Source organism: Myodes glareolus, chromosome 1 (genome assembly GCF_982192425.1).
Source record: "Myodes glareolus chromosome 1, mMyoGla1.1, whole genome shotgun sequence".
In the NCBI taxonomy this organism is placed as follows: domain Eukaryota; kingdom Metazoa; phylum Chordata; class Mammalia; order Rodentia; family Cricetidae; genus Myodes; species Myodes glareolus.
The window spans coordinates 14,812,942-14,838,004 of NC_142026.1; the positions used below are offsets into that span (position 1 = coordinate 14,812,942).

The following is a 25,063-nucleotide window of genomic DNA, read 5'->3' on the forward strand; positions in this document are numbered from 1 at the left end:
TGGTCTACAGAATGGGTTCCAGGCCAGCCAGGACTACACAAAGAAACCCTGCCTCAAAAAACAAACAAAAAGACAAAAGAATAAGCGTGGCTGGGCTTGGTGGCACATGTTTTAATCCTAGCACTCGGGAGGCAGTGGCAGGTGGATTTCTATGAGTTTGGGGCCAACCTGGTCTACCACAGTGATACCCAGGCCAGCCAAAGTAAAAAAAAATTTAAAAGTGCAAAAGCTTTTAAAGAATACAAACTATATTAGAAGTTGAGCCGCCATCGGTCGTAATATTGGTCCAGATACTCATGGGCATGGAGGATGGGTGAGGGCACATCTTTCTAGTGTTCTAGGTGATGAAATGAAACAGGCAAAATAGGAAGTGCGCACACACACACACACACACACACACACACATACCCCAAGTGCTTTAGCTCCATAGAGAAGTGCAGCGGCCATCTCAAGAAGAATGTGATTAAACTGATGGCACAAGCCATTTTAAGCTGAATTTCTCTTACGCTTTTTTATTTCCTGTGCATGAATATTTTGCCTGCACATACACATGTGCACCACATGCGTGACCGGTGCTTGCAGAGGTCAGAGAGGGATCAGAGCCTCGAGAACCGGAGCTACAGGTGGGTCCGAGTCACCGTGGGTGCTGGCAGCCGAACCTCAGTCTTCTGCTTGCTGGGCCAACTCTCCAGTCCCTTAAACATTTAAGTTTCTGTTTTGTTTTGTTTTTCGAGATAGGGTTTCTCTATGTAGCTATGGAGTCAGTCCTGGAACTTACTCTGCAGACTTTGAACTCACAGAGATCTGCCTCTGCCTCCCGAGTGCTGGGATTAAAGGCATGTGCCACCACTGCCCGGCCTAAATTCATGACCTTTTTTGATTGTTACATGCATATATGTATATGTGTGTGTATGTGTGTGTGTGTGTGTGTGTGTATGTGTGTGTATGTATATTCCTAAATATAACCTACTCAGTCTGTATAATGTTACTTGTATGTATGTTATCAGAGCTGATCATTCGGTATGGGATAACGGATTGGAATGCTGTTCCATGGGAAGACTGTTTATCCCACTAGTTTTCTCTGGTAACAGTCCAAACGGTTCTGGAACTCACTTTGTAGACCAGACTGACCTTGAACTCAAAGAGAGCCGCCTGCTTCTGCCTCCCAAGTGCTGGGATTAAAGGCGTGCCCCACACTGCCCGCAGCCACCACCACCACCGCCACCCAGCTGCAACACGTGCTCCCAATTACTGGGCTTCACAAGCCACATTTTAAAGGAAAGACCATTTTTTTACTTGAGATCTAAAATGGCTGCACTGCCGTTCAAATGAGTATCTGGCTAAGTTTTTCTTTTTTTTCACGCATTCATTAAACTTTTTGACATTTTCATGTTTGGATGTAGTGAGTTTTGGTCATTCTCCCCACCAACCTCTCTCATCCTCTCCTATTGCCACTGAATCTCCTCTTCCCCCACAAGTCCCCCTCCCCCTCAGCAAGCACCCACCCCTTTTTTTAATTAAGGAAGTAAGGCTATCACTTCAAACAAAAACAACTGACATTTTGTTTTCATTCCCAGTGTTAGGCTTTCAAGCGAATAGAATTTCTGGGGAGCTTGTACCACCGTTACAAACTTCCTGCTAATACTCAGAGACTGAGCAGTGGGGGAGACACCAAGAAAGGTGCTCTTTTGATATTACATAACCGACTGTGTCAACATTTAGAGCTTCATGACTGGCTGAGCTGGTTACAAATTAAATAGATCAAAGAAGAGCAAAGGTTAAATGAACAGCACAGATATAGTGACGGGCGGGAGAGACAGCGCTCCCCCAGAGGACCTGAATTCAATTCCCAGCATCTACTATCTATAAGATCCGGTGCCCTCTTCTGGCAGGCAGAACAATGTATATATAAAATAAATAAATCTAAACATTAAAAAAAACGGAAGTATAGTGACACCATGTCATGTTCCACACTACAACTAATTTTAAAGAAACTGTTGGGGTTGGTGTAGCTGAGCTCTCTCATGTGCATGGCCCTGTGTCGCTCTCCCACAGCGAATAAACCAGGTGGCACCAGCCTGTAATTCCAGCACTCGGGAGACGAGAAGCAGGAGGATCAAAAATACAAGTCATTCTTTGCGACATATAAAACTGGGGGACAGCCTCAAATACATGAGACCCTATCTCCAAAAAAAAAAAAAAAAAAGCAAAACCAACCAACTCAAAATTAGTACATAAATTTCTTATCATTTGTTGAATTAAAAAAAAAAAGGCCAGGTGGTGGTGGCACCGCCTTTAATCCCAGCACTCAGGAGACAGAGGCAGGCAGATCTCTGTGAGTTCAAGGCCAGCCTGTGTAATAAGAGGCCACTTGTTTGTTCCCCGCTGCTCAGCCCTGAAATAACCACACAGAAACTATATTAATTAAATCACTGCTTGACTCATTAGCTCTAGTGTCTTATTGGCTAACTCTTACATCTTAATTTAACCCATTTCTATTAATCTGTGTATCACCACGAGGCTGTGGCTCACTGGCAAGGTTCTTGCATGTCTATTCCCGAAAGCAGCTATATGGCATCTCTTGGCTCCACCTTCTTTCCCCCAGCATTCAGTATAGTCTTCCCGCCTAATTCTACTCTGCCCTATCAACAGACCAAGTCAGTTTCTTTATTCATTAACCAGTAAAAGCAACAAATATACAGAAGGACTTCCTACATCAAGCCTGGTCTACAGAGCAAGTTCTAGGACAGGCTCCATAGCTACTGAGAAACCCTGTCTCCAAAAACCAAAAACCAACTAAACAAAATTCATCTGGAAGACTATCCAAATGGTCTCTTCTTTTCCAGCTCTCCAGCTATAGGAAGCCAGACTTTTTTACTATGATTTTGCAAAAAAAAAAAATCAGATTTTGACAGACTGAACAAAAACTCAAAGGTGATGACCCAGCACGTATGACAAGCCACATAGTAAACAGTTTGTAAATGTGTCATGCGAGCGTAAAAAGAATTGCTTTGTTTTGGAAAAGGTAGCTATTTTATTTAAAATATTAACATAAGATGTTTGTTATTTTTAAATAAAGTAATAAATATTTCTTACACAACTTGGATTAAATTTTTAATATGATCCTGACTCTCACACTGACAAAAAGCTGTCTATCGGTCCCAAGTAAAATGTAATCACGTTCCATCCTCATTTCAAACAAATGAAAATCTTTCCTTTCAGAAGGAAAATGTACGCGGCGTGGTAGCGTTGTCCTTATTATTCTGCTTAGTTTTTTTTAAAGATTTATTTATTTATTATGTATACAACATTCCTTCCATGTATACTTGCAGGCCAGAAGAGGGCACCAGATCTCATTATAGATGGCTGTGAGCCACCATGTGGTTGCGGGAATTGAACTCAGGACCTCTGAAAGAGCAGTCAGTGCTCTTAACCTCTGAGCCATCTCTCCAGCCCTCTGCTTAGTTTTTTGAGACAGAATCTCACTATGTAGCCCTGGCTACCCTAGAACTCTCTATGTAGACCAATTAGCTTCTAACTCACAGAGATCCTCCTGCTTCTGCCTCCCAGAGTACTGAGATTAAAGGTGTGCATCACCCCACCCAGCCGGTATCTTCTAAGTTTTAGCATACGATCTATGATAGTTTAAGATTTCATGCCTAGAAACAGACTCCCTCCCGTTCAGTTCAGGACCAAATTCAGGACCAAATGTAGGATTACTTCCCTCATGCAAGCATAGGATCTAAATTAGAATAGCAGTCTTTTTTAATTAAAAAAAATCAATAAATGTAGGTATGTGTGTGTGTAAAGGCACACATAAAACATAACATGAGCTATTTATAGAGATTAGAACCACACTCCCTCCCCTGCCAAGAGTTTTCTAGTTCTGACTTTACATAGAGGGTGTAATGTATTTCTAAAGAGCCAGCTGGCCAGGTGGTGGTGGTGGCACACGTCTTTAGTCCCAGCACTCGGGAGGCAGAGGCAGGAGGATCTCTGTGAGTTCAAGGCCCGCCTGGTCTGCAGAGTGAGTTCCAGGACAGGCTCCATAGCTAACTGGCCTATGAGTGTGTGCAGTACAAGTGAGCACACATACATATATACACAGTGCACACAGACACATGCCTATACACAATGATGATGCATAAAATAAAATTTATAAACTTGGGCAGTTTTTACACAAATGTTTAGATACACTGATCTCAGCATGTTATGTTCCAAAATTGTATTAAATTTATAGGTCGATGTAAGGAAATCTGATTTAAAAAATGTTTAATTGTGCTTGGAAAGATGACTCAGTAGTTAAGAACATGTTTTTGTTCTGGCCAAGAACCTGAGTTGGTTCCCAGCACCCCTGTCAGGTGGCTCACGATGCCCTGTAACTCCAGCTCTGGAGGATCCAACACCCTCTTCTGGCCTCCAGAGGCACTGCACTCGTGTGTGCTGTGTGTGTGGCAGTCAAGGGACAACCTGTGGGAGTTTGGATCAGTCTTCACCTGCTGACCCATCTTACTGTACCTACAATTTTGTCATTTGACTTTAATTTTGTTTTGTTTTTTGTTTGTTTGTTTTTTTGAAGATGGAGTTTCACTAGATAGCCCAGGCTGGCCTGGAATTTGCTATGTGGACCAGGCTGGCCTCATTTTCACAAAGATCTCTCTGTCTGCTTCTGCTTCCTGCATACTAGAATTAAAGGCATGGGCCCGGCAAAAAAAAAAAAAAAAAAGACTTTTTAATATAACTGATTCTCCTACCAAGAAATATGACATGTGTTTATTTATTTAAAACATGTATTGTGTGTGTGTGTGTGTGTGAGTGTGTAGGAGTATGTGCATGAGTTAAGGTGCCTGCCTGCAGAGGCCAGAGGTAGCTGCTGGGAATTGAACTCAGGTCCTCTGGAAGATCAGTTCCTGTTCTTAACTGCTGAGCCATCTCTTTAGCCCCACATCCTTTATTTATCCTGTTTTTTTTTTTTTTTCATTCTTCAATAAGAACCTTCTCCTCCTCTCCCACCACCATTAGAGCTAAGTTTACTTCTGGGCCATTGGAAAAAGCTATTGGTTTTTACATACTTAAACTTCGTGAATCTGTAATTGTCTGGCTTGCTAAAAGCTGCCTGTACCAACACTGCAGGCAATAAACTAATGTGGCTGCGGAGTAGCAAGAAACAGGAAGACCTGTCGTCTTTAACTTCACCACCACTGCTCCTGAGGAAATTCTGCCGTCAGCAGTCAGAACAAGAGCCCAAAGCACAGGAGAAACGGTTCGGGGCACTACTAGTCAAGGGCACCAAATGTCACACATTTCTCAAGCCATTCTCATCAGTACCAGACGTATACATCACCTCCTCAGGGATCCCAATGCGCTTAGCTGGGATAGAGTTAAAGGCCGTCTCAAACATGCTTTGTCCCAATTCACCATAGTTGTCGACAGCAGTCTGGGAATAAATGACTCCCTGCATTAGAAAACAAAACAGGAAGGAGATGAGACGGAGAAAATGAAGTTGTCAGTCACCAAGGGCTGGAGATATACTCAGAGGTAGAGCGCTTGCCTAACATGCTCCAGGTTCTGGGCTCCTTCCCTAAGGATCAAACAAAAGCAACAAACAGGTGTCGGGGAATACACTGACCAACAACCAAAATGTCAGCAGAAAAGATAAGCATTTTTTAAAAAGATTTATTTATTATGTACACAGTGTTCTGCCTGCATGTATGCCTGTATGCCATCAGAGGGCACCAGATCTCATAGATGGTTGGGCACCACCATGTGGTTCCTGGGAACTGAACTCAGGACCTCTGGAAGAGCAGCCAGTGCTCTGAACCTCTGAGCCATCTCTCCAGCCCTAAGACAAATGTTTCTAAATCAACTTTTCTCAAAACTGTCAAAGGGGGTCCAGCCAACCACTATCTACAAGCAGAGCTTTCGACTGGTCACCAGCTAAGTCTTGGACTTTTTCGTGAAAGACTTGGTTTCTGAAGAACATGCTTATGTAAGTAGTTCAGCGGGGCACCTGAGCAGGAACAAAGGAACTAGGGCTTCTAGTTCATCTTCCTGTGACATGCCTGCTTTACCAGGGACGAGGAGCAAGCACAGGATTTTCTCAGTTTCTAAATTTAAAGTGAGATTTAAAAAACACACCAGAATCCAAGATTTATGTATGTATCCTGGAAAGCTAATTTAAATTGTTTTGACTTCTTAAAACTTTTGAGTGTGTGTATGAATTACATGAATGTGCATGTGAATATAGGTCAAAGGTTGACATCAAATTTCCTCTTTAATCTTGAACCCAGAGCTCACTGAAGCATTGCTGTTCGTCACTGAAGGAAGTCAGCACAGGTACTAAACAGGGCAGGGTCCCAGAGACAGGAGCTGATGCAGAGACCATGGAGGGGAGCTGTTTACCTGGCATGCTCAGCCCATCTTCTTATAGAACCCGGGACCAGCAGCCCATGATGGCACCACCCACCATGGGCTGGGCCCTCCCCCATTGATCACTAAATGAGAAAATGCCTTACAGCTGGATCTCACGGAGGCATTCCTCAGCTGAGGCGCCTCCCTTTGATGACTCCAGCTTGTGTTAAGGTGACACAAAACCAGCCAGGACACCTATGTCCAAAGTCATCTTTTTTTTTTTTAATTTTTTTTAATGGTTTATTTAACTTTATCTCATGTGCATTGGTGTGAAGGTGTCAGATCCCCCGCAACTGGATCTTCAGACAGTTGTGAGCTGCCATGTGGGTGCTGGGAATTGAACCCACATCCTCTGGAAGAGCAGTCAGTGCTCTTAACCACTGAGCCATTTCTCCAGCCCCGCAAAGTCATCTTTTATATTTACACAGTTGCTAGTGTGTACTACCTATCTTGTCACTGATAACACAACTATCCACAACACACATGGAACCAGAAAAGCCCAGTTTGCCAACAGACTTGGCATGTAACAGGTACCTACAGGAGCAACACAGTTGATCCTTACTCCATTTTTGGCCCATGCCAGAGCCATAGATTTGGTGAGGTTGTAAACGCCTTCCCTTGCAGCTCCGGAGTGCCTTTAAAGACAAGCATTATCATCAGTTTCTGCTGAACACCTTTCTCATAAACTATCTTGACAAGCATATCAGCGACTTGAGAACCCCACAAGATCGTCTCTGTCATGTCCAGTCTGTTTATAGAGCTGAGCCAGGTGGAGTTGTTGCACGCTTTTAATCCCAGCATTTGGGAGGCAGAGACAGGTAGATTTCTGCAAGCATGAGGTCAGCCTGGTCCACAGAGCGAGTTAGAAAACTACAAAAACAAAACAGAGAGAGAGAGAGAGAGAGAGAAAGAGAGTGTGTGTGTGCTGGGTATGTCTACATCAAAGCCAAGGCACAATTACAAAACACACTGCATAAGCTGTGTCTCTCAAAACCCATGTGCATGGGAGAAATATACTGATGAATGCCTTATTACAGAGGAAAATAATCTCTACACACACACACGCACACACACACACGCGCACACGCACACACACACACACACATGCACACGTACACACACATGCACACGCACACACACACGCACACACGCACACACACACACGCCACAGTACATATGGAGGGCAGAGGATATCTTGTGAGAGTCGTGTGAACTCGGGATGCAATTCAGGCCCTCAGTCTTAGAAGCACGCTTCGTTACCAGCCCCAAACTGGTAATTTTAATGACAAGTATGCAGATATTGTATATATTTTCAATAATAGAGAATGTGAAATTCATGTATTTGGCTATATTTGTCAACAGAATTCCAAATACAGGGTTCAGAAGATTGAGGTCTTGCGCCGTGGAGATGGCCTAACAGTTAAAGGCTCCCACTACAAAGCCTGACTACCCGAGTTCAAGTCCCAAGACCACATTGTGGAAGGAGAGAAACAGCCCCTGCAGTTTTCCCCTGACCTCCATATATGTACTGTGGTACATGTATACCCCAAATTTAAAACAAACAGACAAAACAAAACAACCTAACTTAAAAAAAACCCACAAAAATATAATTTTTAAAAATTTAAAAAGCTGGGCATGGTGGTGCATGCCATTAATCCCAGTACTTGGGAGGCAGAACAGTTGGATTACTTTGAGTATGAAACCAGCCTGGTCTACATAGCAAGTTCCAGTCAGGCCAGGGATACATGCCAAGCACGCATACAAGCCAGGCACCCTGTCTCAACAGTAACAAACAGAACTTTAGGTCTGCCTCTGTTCAGGAGCTCATGAAGGATGTAGAAATGGCCCGGGGTGTGGCTCTGTGGGTAGCGTGTTTTCCCTGCATGAACGAAGCTCTGGATTCAATACCTAGTATCACAGAACCAGGTGGAGCGGCACATGGTCACATGACCCTCAGCTACATATCAAGTATATGTCATCTGGAATGCAGGAGACCCTGACTCCAAAAACATAATATAGGGAAACCTCAGGGGAAACACCACACACACACACACACACACACACACACACACACACGCTCACCTACACATATACACACACCCCTTTTTAAAAAAGGTGATGTGATTCAGCATTTCTTTTTCTTTTTTTGTTTTTCAAGACAGGGTTTCTCTGTAGCCTTGGCTGTCCTGGAAGTAGCTCTTGTAGACTAGGTTGGCCTCGAACTCACAGAGATCCACCTGTATCTGCCTCCCAGGTGCTGAGTGCACCACCACCACCACCCAACTGTGATTCAGAATTTCTTTCTTTTTTTTTTTAAAAAAGATTTATTTATTTATTTGTTATGTATACAACATAACATATATATTCCATGTATGCTTGCATGCCAGAAGAGGACACCAGATCTCATAGATGGCTGTGAGCCACCATGTGGTTGCTGGGAATTGAACTCAGGACCTCTGGAAGAGCAGTCAGTGCTCTTAACCTCTGAGCCATCTCTCCAGCCCCAGAATTTCTAATGTACAGCATAATAAATAATATCCCAGACCAAAGTACTGTATGATAATGTGGAAAAATTAATATAGAAAACTAGGGGAAATTTTCCACTCAAAAGTATCTGAAATCAGGCAGGGGAAGACGATTAGGCAGTTAAGTGATGAAGAATTTCCTTCAACTTGTTTGCTGATCAATTCTTTCCAATTTAATGATGAATGGAACACTTTGAAACCATGAGTCAAAGCAAACCCTTCCTCTGAGATGTTGTCTCTTCCAGGTATGTTAGAGAAACAGAGAGTGACCCATACATACTCGTACAACTGAAGGAGTCCTAAATAATACAGGAAGTAAGTGCGTTATTAAAATTTCCATAGAGGAAGTCAACTTGTTATTTGTTTTTATAAATATTTTTTATGGTTTATTTAACTTTATTTTATGTGCACTGGTGTGAATGTGAAGGTGTCAGATCTCCTGCAACTGGATCTTCAGACAGTTGTGAGCTGCCATGTGGGTGCTGGGAATTGAACCTGGGTCCTCTGGAAGAGCAGTCAGTGCTCTTAACCACTGAGCCATCTCTCCAGCCCCTCAACTTGTTATGTGTACAGCGGCTAGTTAGAAAAACAACCCCTCGGGGATTTGGAGGACGATGACTCTCGGTTTCTGTTAGGAGTTACAGTTTAGTAGTTCTAAAATCAAACAGGTATATTCATGGTGTTCACGTCTAAATTAATCTTGATCAATTTCATTTTCACCGTTTAACAAAGAAGCTATTTCCCACAGTGACAGCTAGTTTTGTAACATTTAGTTGCCAGGAAAGACACAGGACCTTTAGGTAATATGAATTTCAGGTATATAAGAAGCCTCCACAAAACCTCAGGCTCACCCCCAGCAGCGCACTGCCTCAACAAGGCCACACCCCCAATCCTTCCCAGATGGTTCCACTAACTGGGGAACCAAGCAGGCAAACATATAAACCTATGGGAGCCATTCTTATTCAAACCTAGAATAATAGAGCCACCTTACTGTGAATGGGCATTCTTAGCAAGCAGGGAAAAGGCAGGTAGGTAGAGTGCTCGCCGCATAAGCTTAAGGACACTAGTGTGGACCCTCATACTCACATAAAAGTCAGACATGGCAGTGCATACTTGCAATTCCGGGGGGGGGGAGACAGAGACAGGAGGGTCCCAGAGACTCACTGGCCAGCCATTCTAGTTGAACCAGAAAGCTGTAGGTTCAGTGAGAGACAGTGTCAAAAAATAAGGTGGAGAGGGATTGGCAAAGATGCCTGATGCTGACCTCCAAGAAAACACATTTTTTTTAAGGTTCAAATAAAAGGAAACGGGAGATGAATATGAACAAAACATACCGTATGACCATTTCCATGAATTAATAGTAACATTACTTTAGAAGTTGGGGTTGCAACTTATTAGAGGGGTAAAACCATTGATTGAAGACATTTCCCATTACTGCCCCTCATTCAGAGAACAAAATCTAAAGACAGAGAGAGAGAGAGAGAAAAATATACATATAAAATACTTACGAGGCCGCTGGGAACCCATTGTTAATAAGGACAATGATATTGACAATAGATCCTCCATGGTCTTTCATCCAGGCATTGTACACTGCACAACACAGACAAACGACAGCCCTATTAAACAGTGTCCTGACTCTTTAGTTATACATCCTGCTCCAGCATACACGTGACGTCTTCTTTTCTTTTCTCTGTGTAGCCCTGGCTGTCCTGGAACTCACTCTGTAGACCAGGCTGGCCTCGAACACACAGAGATCTGCCTCCCTCTGCCTCCCGAGTGCTGGGATTAAATGCCACCACCGCCAGGCATAAAGTCTTCTATTCTAATTTAGTTTTTGTTGTTGAGACAAGGTCTTGTGTAGCCCAGGATGACCTCCAGTTGCTATATAGTAAGAAACTAACTGAATAAACTATTAGGTAAAGCCGAAAAATGTTAAGGAAAGATACAAAATGAACTTGAAAAAAATTCTTCAAAAAAATCTTCAATAAACTGACAATCTAGATGAAAATTATCAGAGTATCGATTCATTTAAAATGGCAATAGCCATAAAATTTATTTAGCATAACCTGAATTTAAAAAGAATTTTTTTAGTTGGGCAATTTAAAATGGAATACATGATCATGAACAGTCCAGAAAAGTCTGGAACTGAAAACGGTAATTGTCAAGTCAGTTATTAAAAGCTATCCAAAGCCGCTGGACTTCAGCACGGAAAGGACAGTAAGCCTGTCCACGCTATTCTACAGAGACGACCTCTGGGTAGATACCACCGCACAGCTCTGATGGCAGCCTGGCATCCAAAACTCTGATACTTTCCCAAGCTCAGAAGAAATGTCCACGTTTCTTCAAAGTATTTGAAATAGCAAAGACACCATAGAGAACAAATGGAGAAAGACGAAAATGTACAAGAAGAACACCAGGACCAACACAGAACGGTTACAAGCATCATTCCGTGTGAGGAGACGCGGTACTGTGAAGTCACGTGATCTGAACAAACAAGAGTATTGGATTTTCAGAGCCCAGTTAAAGAACAGACGCAAAGTGGGCTCAACCTTTTTTTTTTTCTTCCTTTCTATGTTCTCTTGTTGTGGTGAAATAGGAATAACATTAAATTTGCCACCCTAGCCGCTTTCTGTTAGTACATTCACATCACCGTGCCACTGTCTCTGGCATCCAGAATGCCGTTCCTCTTGCAAAATGTCAACTATGCCACTGAACAGGCATTTCCCATTGCCTTGATTCCATTTCTGGCAGCTACCACTTTATTTTCGAGATGAAAAATTCCTTTACAAAGCTGAGCAACCGGAGTACGACTTGCACCCCAGCACCCAGGAGGCAGAAACAGATCTCTGTGAGTTCAAGACCAGCCTGGTCTACAGAGCAAGTTCCAGGACAGCCAAGGCTGTATACAGAGAAATGCTGTCATTAAAAAAAATTTCATGGGGGCTGGTGAGATGGCTCAGAGGTTAAGAGCATTGCCTGCTCTTCTAAAGGTCCTGAGTTCAATTCCCAGCAACAACATGGTGGCTCACAACCATCTGTAATGAGGTCTGGTGCCCTCTTCTGGCCTACAGGCATACACACAGACAGAATATTGTATACATAATAAATAAATAAATATTTTTAAAAAATTTCATTACAAGATCGGAGTGACTTTGTACTTAGTGTGGTCTGAAGAAGCAAATTTCTGGAATTCAGAGTAAATGTGAGAGACATGACCAGGGAAGGGCAACAGGTGTCCTCTTTTATCTCTCTGCCTCATTCTTTCAAGGCAGGGTCTCTCCCTGTTCTACTTTACTTGTCTGTTGCTAAATCAATTCATAATTAAGAAATGCCCAGTGGCCAATCTAATAGAGTCAGGTTGACGGAAACTAACCACTACACTCCCTGAGTCTGGCCGGAGCATGCTCTTCTTGGCTAGGCTGGCAGAAACACCCAGCAATACTCCTGTCTCCTCTCACTACAGTGCGAGGATTATTACAAGTGCAACCGTGCCAGGAATATTATATGGGCACTGGGATCTGAACTCGGGTCCTCATGATTGTGCAGCAATCGCTAACCACTGACGTCTACCCACTGTCTCTAACTCCATAGAGACACATTTTGAAGACGACAGTCTATTATTTGCCTGGAGATAACCTTTACTTACTTGGTCTACATTTGATATATACATATATATTCCTATCTACAGTAAGGAGGCAGTCTATTAAATGATGTAAAAAACAGTTCTGTAAACTTAAATACAATTTTAAGGAAAGCTAAAATGCTTTCAAAAGTTTGAAATTTAGTATTTCACAGGAACCTTAAAAATTGAGTTTGCTGGTTAAAAAAAACACTAAATTATTTTTAGTTGTTTACTTTCAAGATAAGAACAAGACAAGATAAAAACTCTCTCCTTTCATTGTGGAAAAAGGAGAGGCAAACATGGCATGGGTAAAAAACAAGAAATAACTTGGTAATTTTGGCTTTGAACTGAGACAGTAACATAAATCCCTATTTTTTAAAAAAATAATTGTATCATCAAACATACCAAGTATATACCAAAAAGGAATGCCATAATGAACCCTAGATCTTCGCTGCCGTGATCCATCAAGGCAGAGCCAGTCTTGTCTGCATCCTTAGTCATTTGGCCATCTCTTGGATAATTCTAGAAGCCATTACAAGGCATATTATCATTTCATCTATAAGTAAATATTTCTATATCTCTAAACACGGAGAAAAGTTTTCACAATATAACCACCATGCCATTAATAGGCTTAATAATAACTCCTAAATATCACTAAGTGATAGTCACATTTCTCTTAGTGTGTAATAATTTTACAGTATTTTCGTAGGAGTTAGTGGCAAGTAAGACCCACATTGCTTCTGCTCCGATTTCCTTCTCATTGAATTTACAGTTGCTCTTCAACTCTTCTCCCCCAGGTACAGTTTGTGTGTTAGAGTAGATGGACTGTCTGGCCTTTATTCACAGGCCGGATTGTGCCAGTTTGCATCCTACGGTGCCTTTCAACCTATATTCCCTCTTCTGTATCACCTACAAAATGGCAGAGTTGGACTTTGATGCACACACCTGTGTGTGTGTCTGTGTGTGTGTACACGTGCATGCACACACGTGCATGCACCAAAGAGAATGCTTCATAGGTGAGAGACACTCTTTAGTCCATGAGGGGCATATCTAATTGTCTTCTTTCTTTTGTGATATGTCAATATGCTATTAATAATTGTTGTCTTAGACCCAGTTATTCATTAGGGAATTGAAAATGGAGATTTCCTTTGTTGATTAGCATGATCCATTTCTCTGCTGTACGGTTTGTATATGAAAAGTGGAAAACAGGCACAGGCTGGCCGAAGGCCCAGTGGGAAAAACACTGAGTTTGATCCCAGGAAGCCACAGTGAAAGGAGAGAACCCATTCCCAAAAGTTGTCCTTTGACCTTCACATGCATGCGATTGCATGACTGTGTTTGTACACACACATCACACACACACACACACACACACACACACACACACACACACACATTACATACACAGAGTGAGAGAGAGACCGGGGGAGAGAGAAATTGCAATTAAAATTTAAAAAGAAAAAAAAATTCTTTCCGTTTTTCAGCCCTGGAAAGAAATGACTTGACATCCTGACAACCTTCAAATAGTGGCTATTGCAAGGCTAGAGAGACAGCTCAGCAGTCAGGAGCACCGGCTGCTCTCCCAGGGGTCCTGAGCACCCACATGGTGGCTCACAGCCCTCTGTAATGGGACCTGATGTCCTCTTCTCTCATGCCGACAGGTCACTCACAGACAAAATAAATAAATCTTTTTAAAAGATGGCTATGACTTTCTCAGAATGAGTCTGAATTCATGGATTTAAAAACACTGCTTTATCTCAATGCAAAGCACAATTTTCCCAGTAAGGCTCAAAATATACCACTTTTGGCCAACAAAAGCCTATTTAGGATTATTGTTGGAACCAGTGTGTTGACACAAGCCTGGATCTCTGCACCTGTGAAGCTAGGGCGAGGTTGAGGGGGCGGGTGGGAGAGGTATCAGGGGGTCAAGGCCAACCTTGGCTACAAGGCAGGTTCCAGGTCTCCAGGTTAGCCTAGACTATGGAAAGTATCTATAGAATCCTTTTACTTACTCCAGAGTTTTCTAATTTTTATTTATTTATTTATTTATTTAGGTTGTTTGAGACAGGGTTTCTTTGGACCCTGTCCTGGAACTAGCTCTTATAGACCAGGCTGGCCTCAATCTCACAGAGATCCGCCTGCCTCTGCCTCCCGAGTGCTGGGATTAAAGGCATGGGCCACCACTGCCTGGCTGAGCTCTCTAATATTTGAAGTCGACAAACTAACCTAGGCTTCTTTTACACATTTCCTTCCCCACATTGAGAGTAACAAATCTCTTTGCAAAGCCTCAATTCCATTCAGAGACCACAGTGCCCTTGAAGGAGCCCTCAGTGGGTTAGTGGTTTTGTTCTGCAGCGGACAGTCAGAAATATATATTTCAATAAAAACTCTATCATGACCCCACACTGACACTTCAAGTTTAGGTCAGTCATAAAGGAGATCCACTTGGGGTCATCTTCCCACACCCATTCGTTCTTCCTCTTGTGCCAAAAGTCCCAGTTGTCAATTTTACTATCATAATTTATTTCTTTTCTTTACCGCACACACCAGGCCAGGACAGCCTCAGAAGGGAACAACACCTCTGTAAAAAATACAGACACCACCAGCAGCTTCAGATCGCTTTGAGCCTTTTCTCCTCTCTTTTTTTTCTGTCTTGTAAAGGACACCCCACTAAGACTAGTCAGTAAACGCACTGTTACAGTCATTCGAGAGGGTTCCCTTCTCTGTCGTCAGGCCAACAACCGAGCAAATACATCCGTTTAATTTTATGTGGAATTTGTTATTGTTTTGTTAGAGACAGGGTTTCTCTGTGTAGCCCTGGCGGTCCCAGAACTCACTCTGTAGACCAGGCTGGCCTGAAACTCACAGAGATCCACCTGCTTCTGCCTCTGCCTCCCGAGTGCTGGGATTAAAGACGTGTGCACCACCGCCCAGCTGTGCATGTGATTTTAAGGATTGTCTTTTGTTCAGTTTCATTTTGACAATTATCTGACATATCCACAGAATCTCAGATTAGTGGTGAGGTGTAGTGAGAGCCAGGAACAACGAAACAGCCTTCAGGGCAGCCCTGCGGGCACAAGGTGGCGGAAGTACACATTCCCAAAGTGAGTTCATTCCCCTCCCCCCAAAACATTTTAAACTAAATCACCATAACAAGGAGAATCCTGAATTTGGGGGCATTCTACACGTTAATTTTAGGCAGTCCTAACATTAATTTTTTAAAAAAAGAAATAGCATTAATTTTTAGAAAATTAAAGAACATGAATCTTTGAAAAAGATTCAGATCAAAACCAAGGAGGCAGATGCTAGAGAGATGGCTCAGTGGGTAAGCACTGGCCGGTCTTGTAGAGGATCCAGGCTCTCTTCCCAGCACCCACACTGTGTGACTCATAGCTACCTCTAAGTGCAGTCGCAGGGGATCTGATGCCTGTCCTGGCCCCTTTGGGCAACTCTGCACCCATGCTACACATGCACACACATACATGCTACTAAAATAAAAACAAATCTCTGAAGAGACACAGACCACAAATACAAGATAGGAATATCACAAATATAAATATAAGGAATTTTGATAAGGTACCAGATCGACTACAAACAGGGGTCAAGTGTTACTGACATGCGCCTTCTGTGTCCCTAAGAGCTCCTCTCCCAGCATCCCCGTGACTGCTCACTAAAGACACATTTTGTTGTTGTTGTTGTTGTTGTTTTGTGGCTGTCAAGACACTCGCCTGCTTTGCACAAGTAGAAAGTGCACACTCGCCTGCTTTGCACAAGTAGAAAGTGCACACTCGCCTGCTTTGCACAAGTAGAAAGTGCACACTCGCCTGCTTTGCACAAGTAGAAAGTGCACACTCGCCTGCTTTGCACAAGTAGAAAGTGCACACTCGCCTGCTTTGCACAAGTAGAAAGTGCCTGTCAGGTTGGTTTCAATCACAGCTTGCCAGCCTTTTGCGCTGATGTCTTCAATAGGAGACAGGAACTGGCCTCCTCCGTTGTTTACCAGGAAGTTGATCTTGCCATGCTTAGCTAAGGTAGATCTGACCAAACTATCCACCTGAGGGAACAGTGAAAGCACAAGATTAATAGCTAACCTGCTAGTGTGAGCCAGTCGCTTGTTTCAGAGATAGAAAGCAATTAGTAGATTGTTACAATGCGTGTTAATTCTAAATACTATAACCCAAACACATAAAGCCACCAAAAATAAACCCCAAAGCCCCATAGTGTGAACTTACCACCCTACAATAAGCATACATCACAAGCCAACATTCCAATTTTGAAAGCAAGATACACCAAAGAGTCACCAAGATACTCCTACACACAAGCCTCAGTAGTATTAATTTCTAAGTACTAACCTTTTTTTCTTTTTTAAAAATATTTATTTATTTATCATGTATACAGTATTCTGTCTATGTGTATGACTGCAGGCCAGAAGAGGGCACCAGACCTCATTACAGATGGTTGTGAGCCACCATGTGGTTGCTGGGAATTGAACTCAGGACCTTTGGAAGAGCAGGCAATGCTCTTAAACCACTGAGCCATCTCTCCAGCCCCTCTCAGTACTAACCTTAAATAATAGTGATGACATCAGAAAAAAAAGAACACTAAGAAATGCCTTAAAGGATCTAATGAGAGCACATTCTTGTTCAGCCCCCCTTTCTTGCTCCAGCACCCCTCCTTCTGAGGTCAGCAGCTCATTAAGTCCTGAGCACATGCATCTACTTACAGCTCTGCCTTCCTGTGGTCCTCATCACCTTGAAGTACAGCTGGGGTTAGGACCAACTTCTGCAAAGAGCAACGAGTAACTATGCTGTGCAACCATCTTTACTTTACCTCTTCTTCTTTCCTGATGTTGCACTGTATGGCAGTGACCTGCGCGCGGCTGGAGGGAGGCAGGGACTTTCTTAGCTCATCTGCAGCAGTGTTTAATCTGTCCAGCTTCCGGGAAGCAATGACCACGTGACACCCTAAGGAGAAAACAGCCAGAGAGGAAGGAAATAAGCTTCCCGGAGCTGCCCAAATTAAAGGGCTGGAGGGATATCTCAGTGGTTAAGAGCACTTGCTATTCTCTCAGAAGACCCAGATTCGATTCCCAACATCCACATGGCAGTTCATAGCTGGCTGTAACTCTGGTTCCATGGGATCCGACTCCCCTTCTGGTCTCCACAAGGACTGGGCACATACATGATAAACAGATAGATATACAGGCAAAATGCACTTACACATACAATAAATAAATAAAAAGCTGTCCATAGCGCACGCCTTTAATCCCAGTACTTGAGAGGCAGAGGCAGGTGGATCTCTGAGAGTTTGAGGCTAGCCTGGTCTACAGAGTGAGTTCCAGCATATCCAGGGCTACATAGAGAAACCCCACCTGGGGAGAGGGCTGGGAGCTAGCCACTATCCTGTGTATTCCTGTAAAAGATGGTGGGGTGGAAGAGGAATTAGGATGGGTTTGGGTAAGATGTAACAACAGGAACCGAATTTACCCTCTAACCTGAAATGACTGAGAAGCTGGATGACAACGTGCGTGTGCGCGCGCTCACACACACACACACACACACACACACACACACGAGAATAAACACAGGAAACAACCATTTTGAAATATTGAATATCAAGTGCCATGGAATTAAAAATGAGCTCGGAGAGAGAGCAAGTGAAAGAGAGACCTATGAATAAACCATACTTCTGTAAGACCAGGAGTTAGGTAGACTCCATGATAGGCAGACAGACAAAGGAGAGGACCATGGCAAAGCAATAGAGGTAGTGAACTTTGGCTGGCTTCTTCCTCAACCTCCTGACTTGAGCCTAAAGCCTGGCAGCATAAAACAAAGGCCTTGTGGGCCCTTTCTCCTGCCAGCAGGCCCCCACCGATGGATTGGCTCAACGGGATTACGGCAGGATCAGGGCATGTTACTCAATAGTTAGGGCCAATCAATCATCCTATCTTTTTTCAGACTGACCCAACTCTACTTTAGGGGAGGAAAACTCTTCAGAGATTTAAAGAACTCTAGCCCTCAAGAGGAGACTGGAACATTCGGTTTCCTGAGTTCCCTCTCTGCTCTGCCGAGACGTTTTCTCTGTGTTTGCTGCATGTGGTGGGTGAGATGTCTCTGTTGCTGTCGGTCACATTCGAGATTTTCCTGCCTTTAAAATTTTTTAGTTGGTAGAGAGAACTATCCGAGTCAAGACCCCCAGACTGTATGTATCATTACTGCCTGAAGAGAGCTTCCAGACTGCAGCACAGAATAGATTCATTCTCAGCCCAGAAGTCTCTGGAAGTGGGAAAAGTGATGCTGGGATTCCAAGGAGGCTAGGCAGCTGGCTACACAGGTTATAGGGGGTCCAGAGGTGAAGAGATTTCACAGTCCTGGTTGAATCTCATCCACGTCAGTGCGGATCAGTGCATGGGAGGGCAGAAACAGGCTGGGGAAAGGACTTTTCAAAATGACCCAGGGAAGGAACCCAGGGAAGAATTTTTTGCTGACCACTAAAAATAAATCTTTCACTGGGTAAAAGTGTAACTGTGGCAGTGAAGCAACACTAGCCAAGAGAGGCTGCCAGGACCAACTCTTAATTTTAGAATACTCTTTGCAAGTATCAGAACTATTTCTAAGTAACCAAGCTGCGTGCCGGTGAGGGGCAAAAATGGGGAAAGGGGAGCTCAAGAACATTTATAAGACCATAAAAATAGCCAGCAGCAACAAGGCTCAAATCGGTCGGTATCCAGCACACCCGTAAAGACAGATGTCAACTAATAGAAACCTCTCCAGAAGTGACACTGAGGATACACCTAGATAAACCACTGATGGGACTGGAGAGATGAGAGCTCAAGGGCGAAGAGTACTTGCTGCTCTTTTTAAGGCCCCAAGTTCAGTTCCCCAGCACCCATGTTGGGTGGTTCATAACCACCTGAAACCTTAGCTTCAAGGGACATGATGCCCTTTCCTGGCCTCTTAAGGGCACCTGTACTCACAGGCACATACATGCACACGGACGTACGCGCGCGCACACACACGCTCACACACATGTACATAGTTGAAAATAAAAATAAATCTAAAAAAAACACCCAAAAAACAATGCACTACTCCCAGAGCAACAATAAGAACAAAGGCCAAGAGCTTTTTTCAGAACAGAGCAAGGCAGAAGACAGTGGAATAAGCAAAGTGCTAAGACAACAAAAATACAAATAACTTCAGACCGAGACATCCTTTCAGGATCGACAGCAAAAGCCACACACACCAAATGGGAAGACATCATCAGAGCAGACCCTCATTGAAAAAAAAATCAACCAGTCAGTTCAAATATGTCCTTCAAGCAGAAGGACAACGGCACGAGAAAGAAGCTGCAAGTCTAGGACAGATCCAGTCAGGAACTCCCCGCAGCTGTGGCTGCCACACAGAGACCTGCACAAGACTGGGCCCATCAACATTTTATCAGGGGTGGAAGAAGTGCTCATGAGGCCTTATCCCTTCCTGGGGTCCTATGGCAAGTCAAGGGTGGCTGAGAGAGGTGGAGCAATTTTCTTCAGTGGTGTAGCCACTGGTAAGTTGCCCATACGTTAATAAAAAGCCCTCAACCCATGCTCATCAAGCAATCACAATTAAACTCAATAGGTCACACACACACACACACACACACACACACACACACACACACACACACACACACATACACACATACACACACACACACATACACACACACACACACATCAAAGTAGCGGGTAAATCAATTTCAAAGACAAGGCTTTCAGAAGGAGAGGGGGGAGATGAGAGAGAACAATGGGGTTTAGAAATGACTAAAATTCATTACTTGTGGAGACACAGAACTGGCTTAGAGTGCAGGCTCCTCCTGGGACAGATGAGACGAAGTTGGGAAATGGTTGCTTGGCAAACCAAGCATAGATGAAAGCAAACTTTCTCTGCCCAGTTCTCAAACGTTCTGTCGGAATCTGTACCCTGGACAGAGAAGTGGTCTTTGAGCTCAGTTCTTCACACTCTCCCAGTTACAAAGGAGTGCTTTGCTTCTGTATACATTTTGCCTTGTTTTCTATGTACTTCTTTTCATTTTTATTACTGTGATTAATTGAGGTATTGTTTCTTGCAAGGTGAGGCAAGAGTTTCTCATGATCATGTATGTGAGTAAAGGGGAGTTTCAGAGTTGAGGTAATGCTTTTTAGTCTGTGTAAAAAGCCATACAAAATAAAGCTTGTGACGCAGTTGTTCACACTTGGCATCCCCCGTGTCCTGATTTTCATGAGACCCTCACCCAGGGACCCCAACGCACTAGACATTGACAATTATTTACCTGAACATACTTATCAAAGACTACAACAATCAGAAGAACTGGAAATGGTAATTTTGTGAATATACAGACTTTTTTTTTCTTTCCGTTCAGACTGACTTAAAGGGTCATGGGAAGGACAAAAATTAACAATGTATTGTGGGATTTAAATATATATGTAGAAATCAGCTAGGCAGTGGTGGCTCACATCTTAATTCCAGTACTCTGGGAGGCGGAGGCAGGAAGGATTCTGAGTTCAAGACCAGCCTGGTCTACTGAGTGAGTTCCAGGACAGCCAGGACTACACAGAGAAACCCTGTCTTGAAAACGAAACCAAACAAAACCCGTATAATGAGCCCCAGCCTACTTTCTTGAGACAATGTCTCTCATGATTAGTGACTAGTTATTTCTCCCCTTCCAAGTACTAACTGGGCAAGGCCCTTGCTTAGTTTCCAAGATCAGGCTGGTATGGCTCTAGATATGGCTAGACTCTCTTCAGGTCTTTCAGCAACTGATTCCCGCCCATCAGTTCTTCAGTTCAGACGCAGATGGCTCAGAATTTAGCTGTGCTGTTTCCTCATCTTCCAGCAATAAACTCTGTGACATTTTGCAAAAGTGAATGATTAAACCATGCTGGCCAATGTGATGAAAGCAAAACAAAGAAGTGGAAACTGGGAACAATGGAGGTGACCTCAGAACGAAAGCCAAGGGTGTCCCAAGGGGGTTAGCAGACGTGGACATGCTAACACCTTTGAGAGACACGCAGCCAGGAGACACCGGTGAAGGCAACTTGTCAGTGTAAACAGGGAGAATGGCTAAACTCAAGGCTGAAGATGTTTAAGAAGAAACGGCAACCAACCAGCTTCACACTAAAGCAATTCTTGTGACCATTTCTTTTCTTTTTTCTCCTTTTGGGACAGGGTCTCACTATATAGCCTCAGCTGGTCCGAAACTCATGGCTATCCTCTGCCTCCTCTCTGGGGGGCTGAGATGAAAGGAGTCACTACAGCTGGTCTGATGCATTTAATTGACAAATAATTGTGCGCTTACTAAGTACATTTTTGATGTTTTGGTATTTTTATATACTATACAATGATAAAATCAGACTAATTAACACATCTCCTTCCATACTTACAATTTCTCTGTGTTAAGGATATGTAAAAGTCTACTCTTGAACCAATCCTGGTGTTGAAGACCTGCAATTCCAGCTACTCAGGAGTCTGTGGCAGGAGGTCAAAGTTCAAAGACTGCCTCGGCTACAGAATGAGCTCAAGGTCAGATATAAAAATTAAAAGTAAGAGTTCTGGAGACGTGTCTTGGTGCTAGAGTGAGCTGAGCAAGAACCAAGCTCTGGGTGCAATTCTCAGCACTGAATCCAAAAAACCAAAAACCAAAACCCCTACAATAACAAACCCAGAAAAAAAGTCTTTTAGCAATTTTGAAACATAAAACACATTGATTTTTACGACATGTATTCATTTAGTGTGTGTGTGTGTGTGTGTGTGTGTGTGTGTGTGTCTGTGCCACAGCACACATGTGGAGGTCAAACACAACTTGTAGGAGCCTCTTCTTCACCATACAGGTCTGGGAACTGAATTCTTGTTCTTTGGTTCTATTTCTCCAGACAGGGTTTCTCTGTAGCTTTGTCCTGTTCATGAACTAGCTCTGTAGACAATGTTGGCCTCGAACTCACAGAGATTCACCTGTCTCTGCCTCCCGAGCGCTGCGATTAAAGGCATGCAGCGCCACCACCACCCGACTGAACTCCTGTTCTAACACTTGGCAGCAAATGCCTTTCCCTACTGAGCCATCTCACCAGCTCCCTACAATGTATTATTATTAATTGTAGTTACCATGATGCACAATAGACCGCCAGACTTGAACCCTTTCAACTCATGTTTTTCTTAACTGAGAATTTCACACAGTCTACTTTAAGCACATTTACCCCTTCCCTAACTCCCCCTCATCCCCCCAGGTGATACTTGGCACCTTGGACCAACACCTTCCCACTAAACTGCCCTGCTGTAATTTTACTACTGCCCCCCTTAATTTTCTTACATACCTATAACTAGAAGTAAAAGCGTCTCTAATATTTAAAAAAATGTAGGGAAGCATTTGTAATTTTCCCCACCAATGATCAGTTTGTTTTGGATGGCATTAGGTCACGGTCATTGCTAGGGAGGTCCCTCTGATGCTGTGTACCGCCTGGGCCACCGGGAACAGTTATCAAGTCATTATTATATCCCACATCTCACAGGAAGGCATTCTACGGCATGTTTAATAGCTAATGCTTTATTAATTCAGTTATTTGTGTGTATATGAGTGGGCAGGCATGCTATGGTGCTTGTGTAGAGGTCAGAGGACAACTTGTGGACATCAGTACCTCCTTCCACCAATCCCGTTCTGAGGATTGAATTTAGGTCACCAGGTTTGGTGGCAGGTGCCTTTACCCCCTGAGCCACCTTACCAACCTCCAGCTAATGTTTTATAATATTCTATTGTCCAGTTTGGGTTTTTATAATAGCTTTCAGAAAACAGCCATTAATTCTAACATAAAAAAAACAAAGATGAGAAAGCCACTGTTGAAAATATTTCATACACTTGGTACTGGAGAGATGGCTCAGAGCTTAGGAGAGTATGTACTGCTCTTACAGAGGCCCTGAGCTCCTTCCCCACCACTCATACTGGGTGGCTCACAACGACCTGTAACTGTCTCCAGGGGCTCTAATACTTCTGAACTTCATGGCACCTGGAGGAGGTATTGACCCTCCTCCAGCTCCCAGCACATATACATAATTAAAAATACAACAAATCTTTAAAAGTTTTTTTTACATATTTTCTTATGGAAGGTAATTCAATTATAATGTAAGGATACAATGTTTACATATCTTTTAGGTACAGGAAGTAGCTCCTAGGGGCATATTCCATCATTTTCATTTTCATAGCATCTCCAGAGCACAGGGCTGTCCTAACACTTCAGTCACGCCACAAGCATAGTTTGGTGCCTGACTCCAGAATTCGTGTATCTGTCTAATGCAAATTTACCCAAAAAGATAGTCTTAGAAAGTTTTTTTTTGGGGAAAAAAAACTCTTCAAAATCGATGGAAGGTTATGGAAGGTGAATTAAGATCCTATGAATCTGTTGATTCGGGTCAAGGTCCTGATTTGCACCAAACGGTTACTGATTGATTTTCTCACTAATTCTTCCTGGGGAAAGTTTCATGGTGGCAGACAGACTAGAAGTAATGGGAAAATGCAAAATCAATAGTATCTGCCCGGCGGTAGTGGTGCACGCCTTTAATCCCAGCACTTGAGAGGCAGAGGCAAGCGGATCTCTGGGAGTTCGAGGCCAGCCTGGTCTGCTTCTGCCTCTTGAGAGCTGGAATTAAAGCCATGTGCCACCACCACCACCTGGCTACACTTTGTAATCTTAAATCCAAAGAAGATGTACATCCTCACATATCTAAATATTAAATAAAACTATTTCCTTCTTGGTGACTTTCTTCCTTGTGCATTTGTTTACGTGATTCCTCCTTCTTTTAAGTTTCTTAAAATTCGCCTTTCTTTTTTCCTTGCTTTATTTACGACAGGAGATGTGAGAAGAAAACACGATCAGAGCCTCTCAACAAGTGGACAACCTTTTGCTAAATGACGCCTAATCTGGAATTAGGAATCATTCTGAATGCGTTACCTTTACAAAGACACAATTAATTCCACAGCACGTTCTCACGGGTCTGGTTATTTCCTACTTCGGGCGCAGTAATCTTTGGTTCTAAGTCCCTTTATCGCATACTTCGTGACTCATCTACCAACATTTCCGGCTATTGGGAAGAACGCCCCCCTTTCATCAAGCGCTGCAACTCTTACTTTAACAACCTCTCTCCTGCTCCAGCAGCGCCCACTTCTGTCTCTGAACCCAGGTTACCCGAGCTAGACCCCGGAGGGACCCTAGCTCTGGGTGCCAAGCTCCAGAGACCTGCTCACATACCCAGGTGCAGGAGCTCCCGGGAGATGGCTTTTCCGATGCCCGTGGCCCCGCCGGTAACCACGGCCACTTGGTTCTGCAGCAACCCGGTCGCTAGGCAGCTCTGACCCTTAATCCAAGACCCCATTGCGGCAGAGCGTCTGCCACCGCGTTCAGGACAGACAGACCTTAGGCTCCCTAAAAGGAGCAGAGCACTAGAGCTCCGCGCCCACGTGACTGAACAGACCCAGCCTC

The 25,063-nt window shown here is 43.5% G+C and overlaps 1 protein-coding gene across 1 annotated transcript in view; it reads right to left on the reverse strand.

Annotated features, from left to right (window-relative positions):
- The window catches only part of Pecr (peroxisomal trans-2-enoyl-CoA reductase), a 29,115-nt gene extending 4,071 nt beyond the window's left edge, over window positions 1-25,044 (reverse strand). Inside the window, exons 1-6 of the mRNA XM_087904025.1 lie at window positions 24,833-25,044; window positions 17,389-17,522; window positions 16,447-16,612; window positions 10,445-10,526; window positions 6,950-7,046; window positions 5,345-5,455 (exon numbers count right to left, since the gene is read on the reverse strand). Of these exons, the coding sequence (XP_087760151.1) occupies window positions 5,345-5,455; window positions 6,950-7,046; window positions 10,445-10,526; window positions 16,447-16,612; window positions 17,389-17,522; window positions 24,833-24,956 (714 nt within the window). The 5' untranslated portion in view covers window positions 24,957-25,044. The remainder of the gene's footprint in view (window positions 1-5,344; window positions 5,456-6,949; window positions 7,047-10,444; window positions 10,527-16,446; window positions 16,613-17,388; window positions 17,523-24,832) is intronic.
- Window positions 25,045-25,063: the final 19 nt, after the last annotated feature.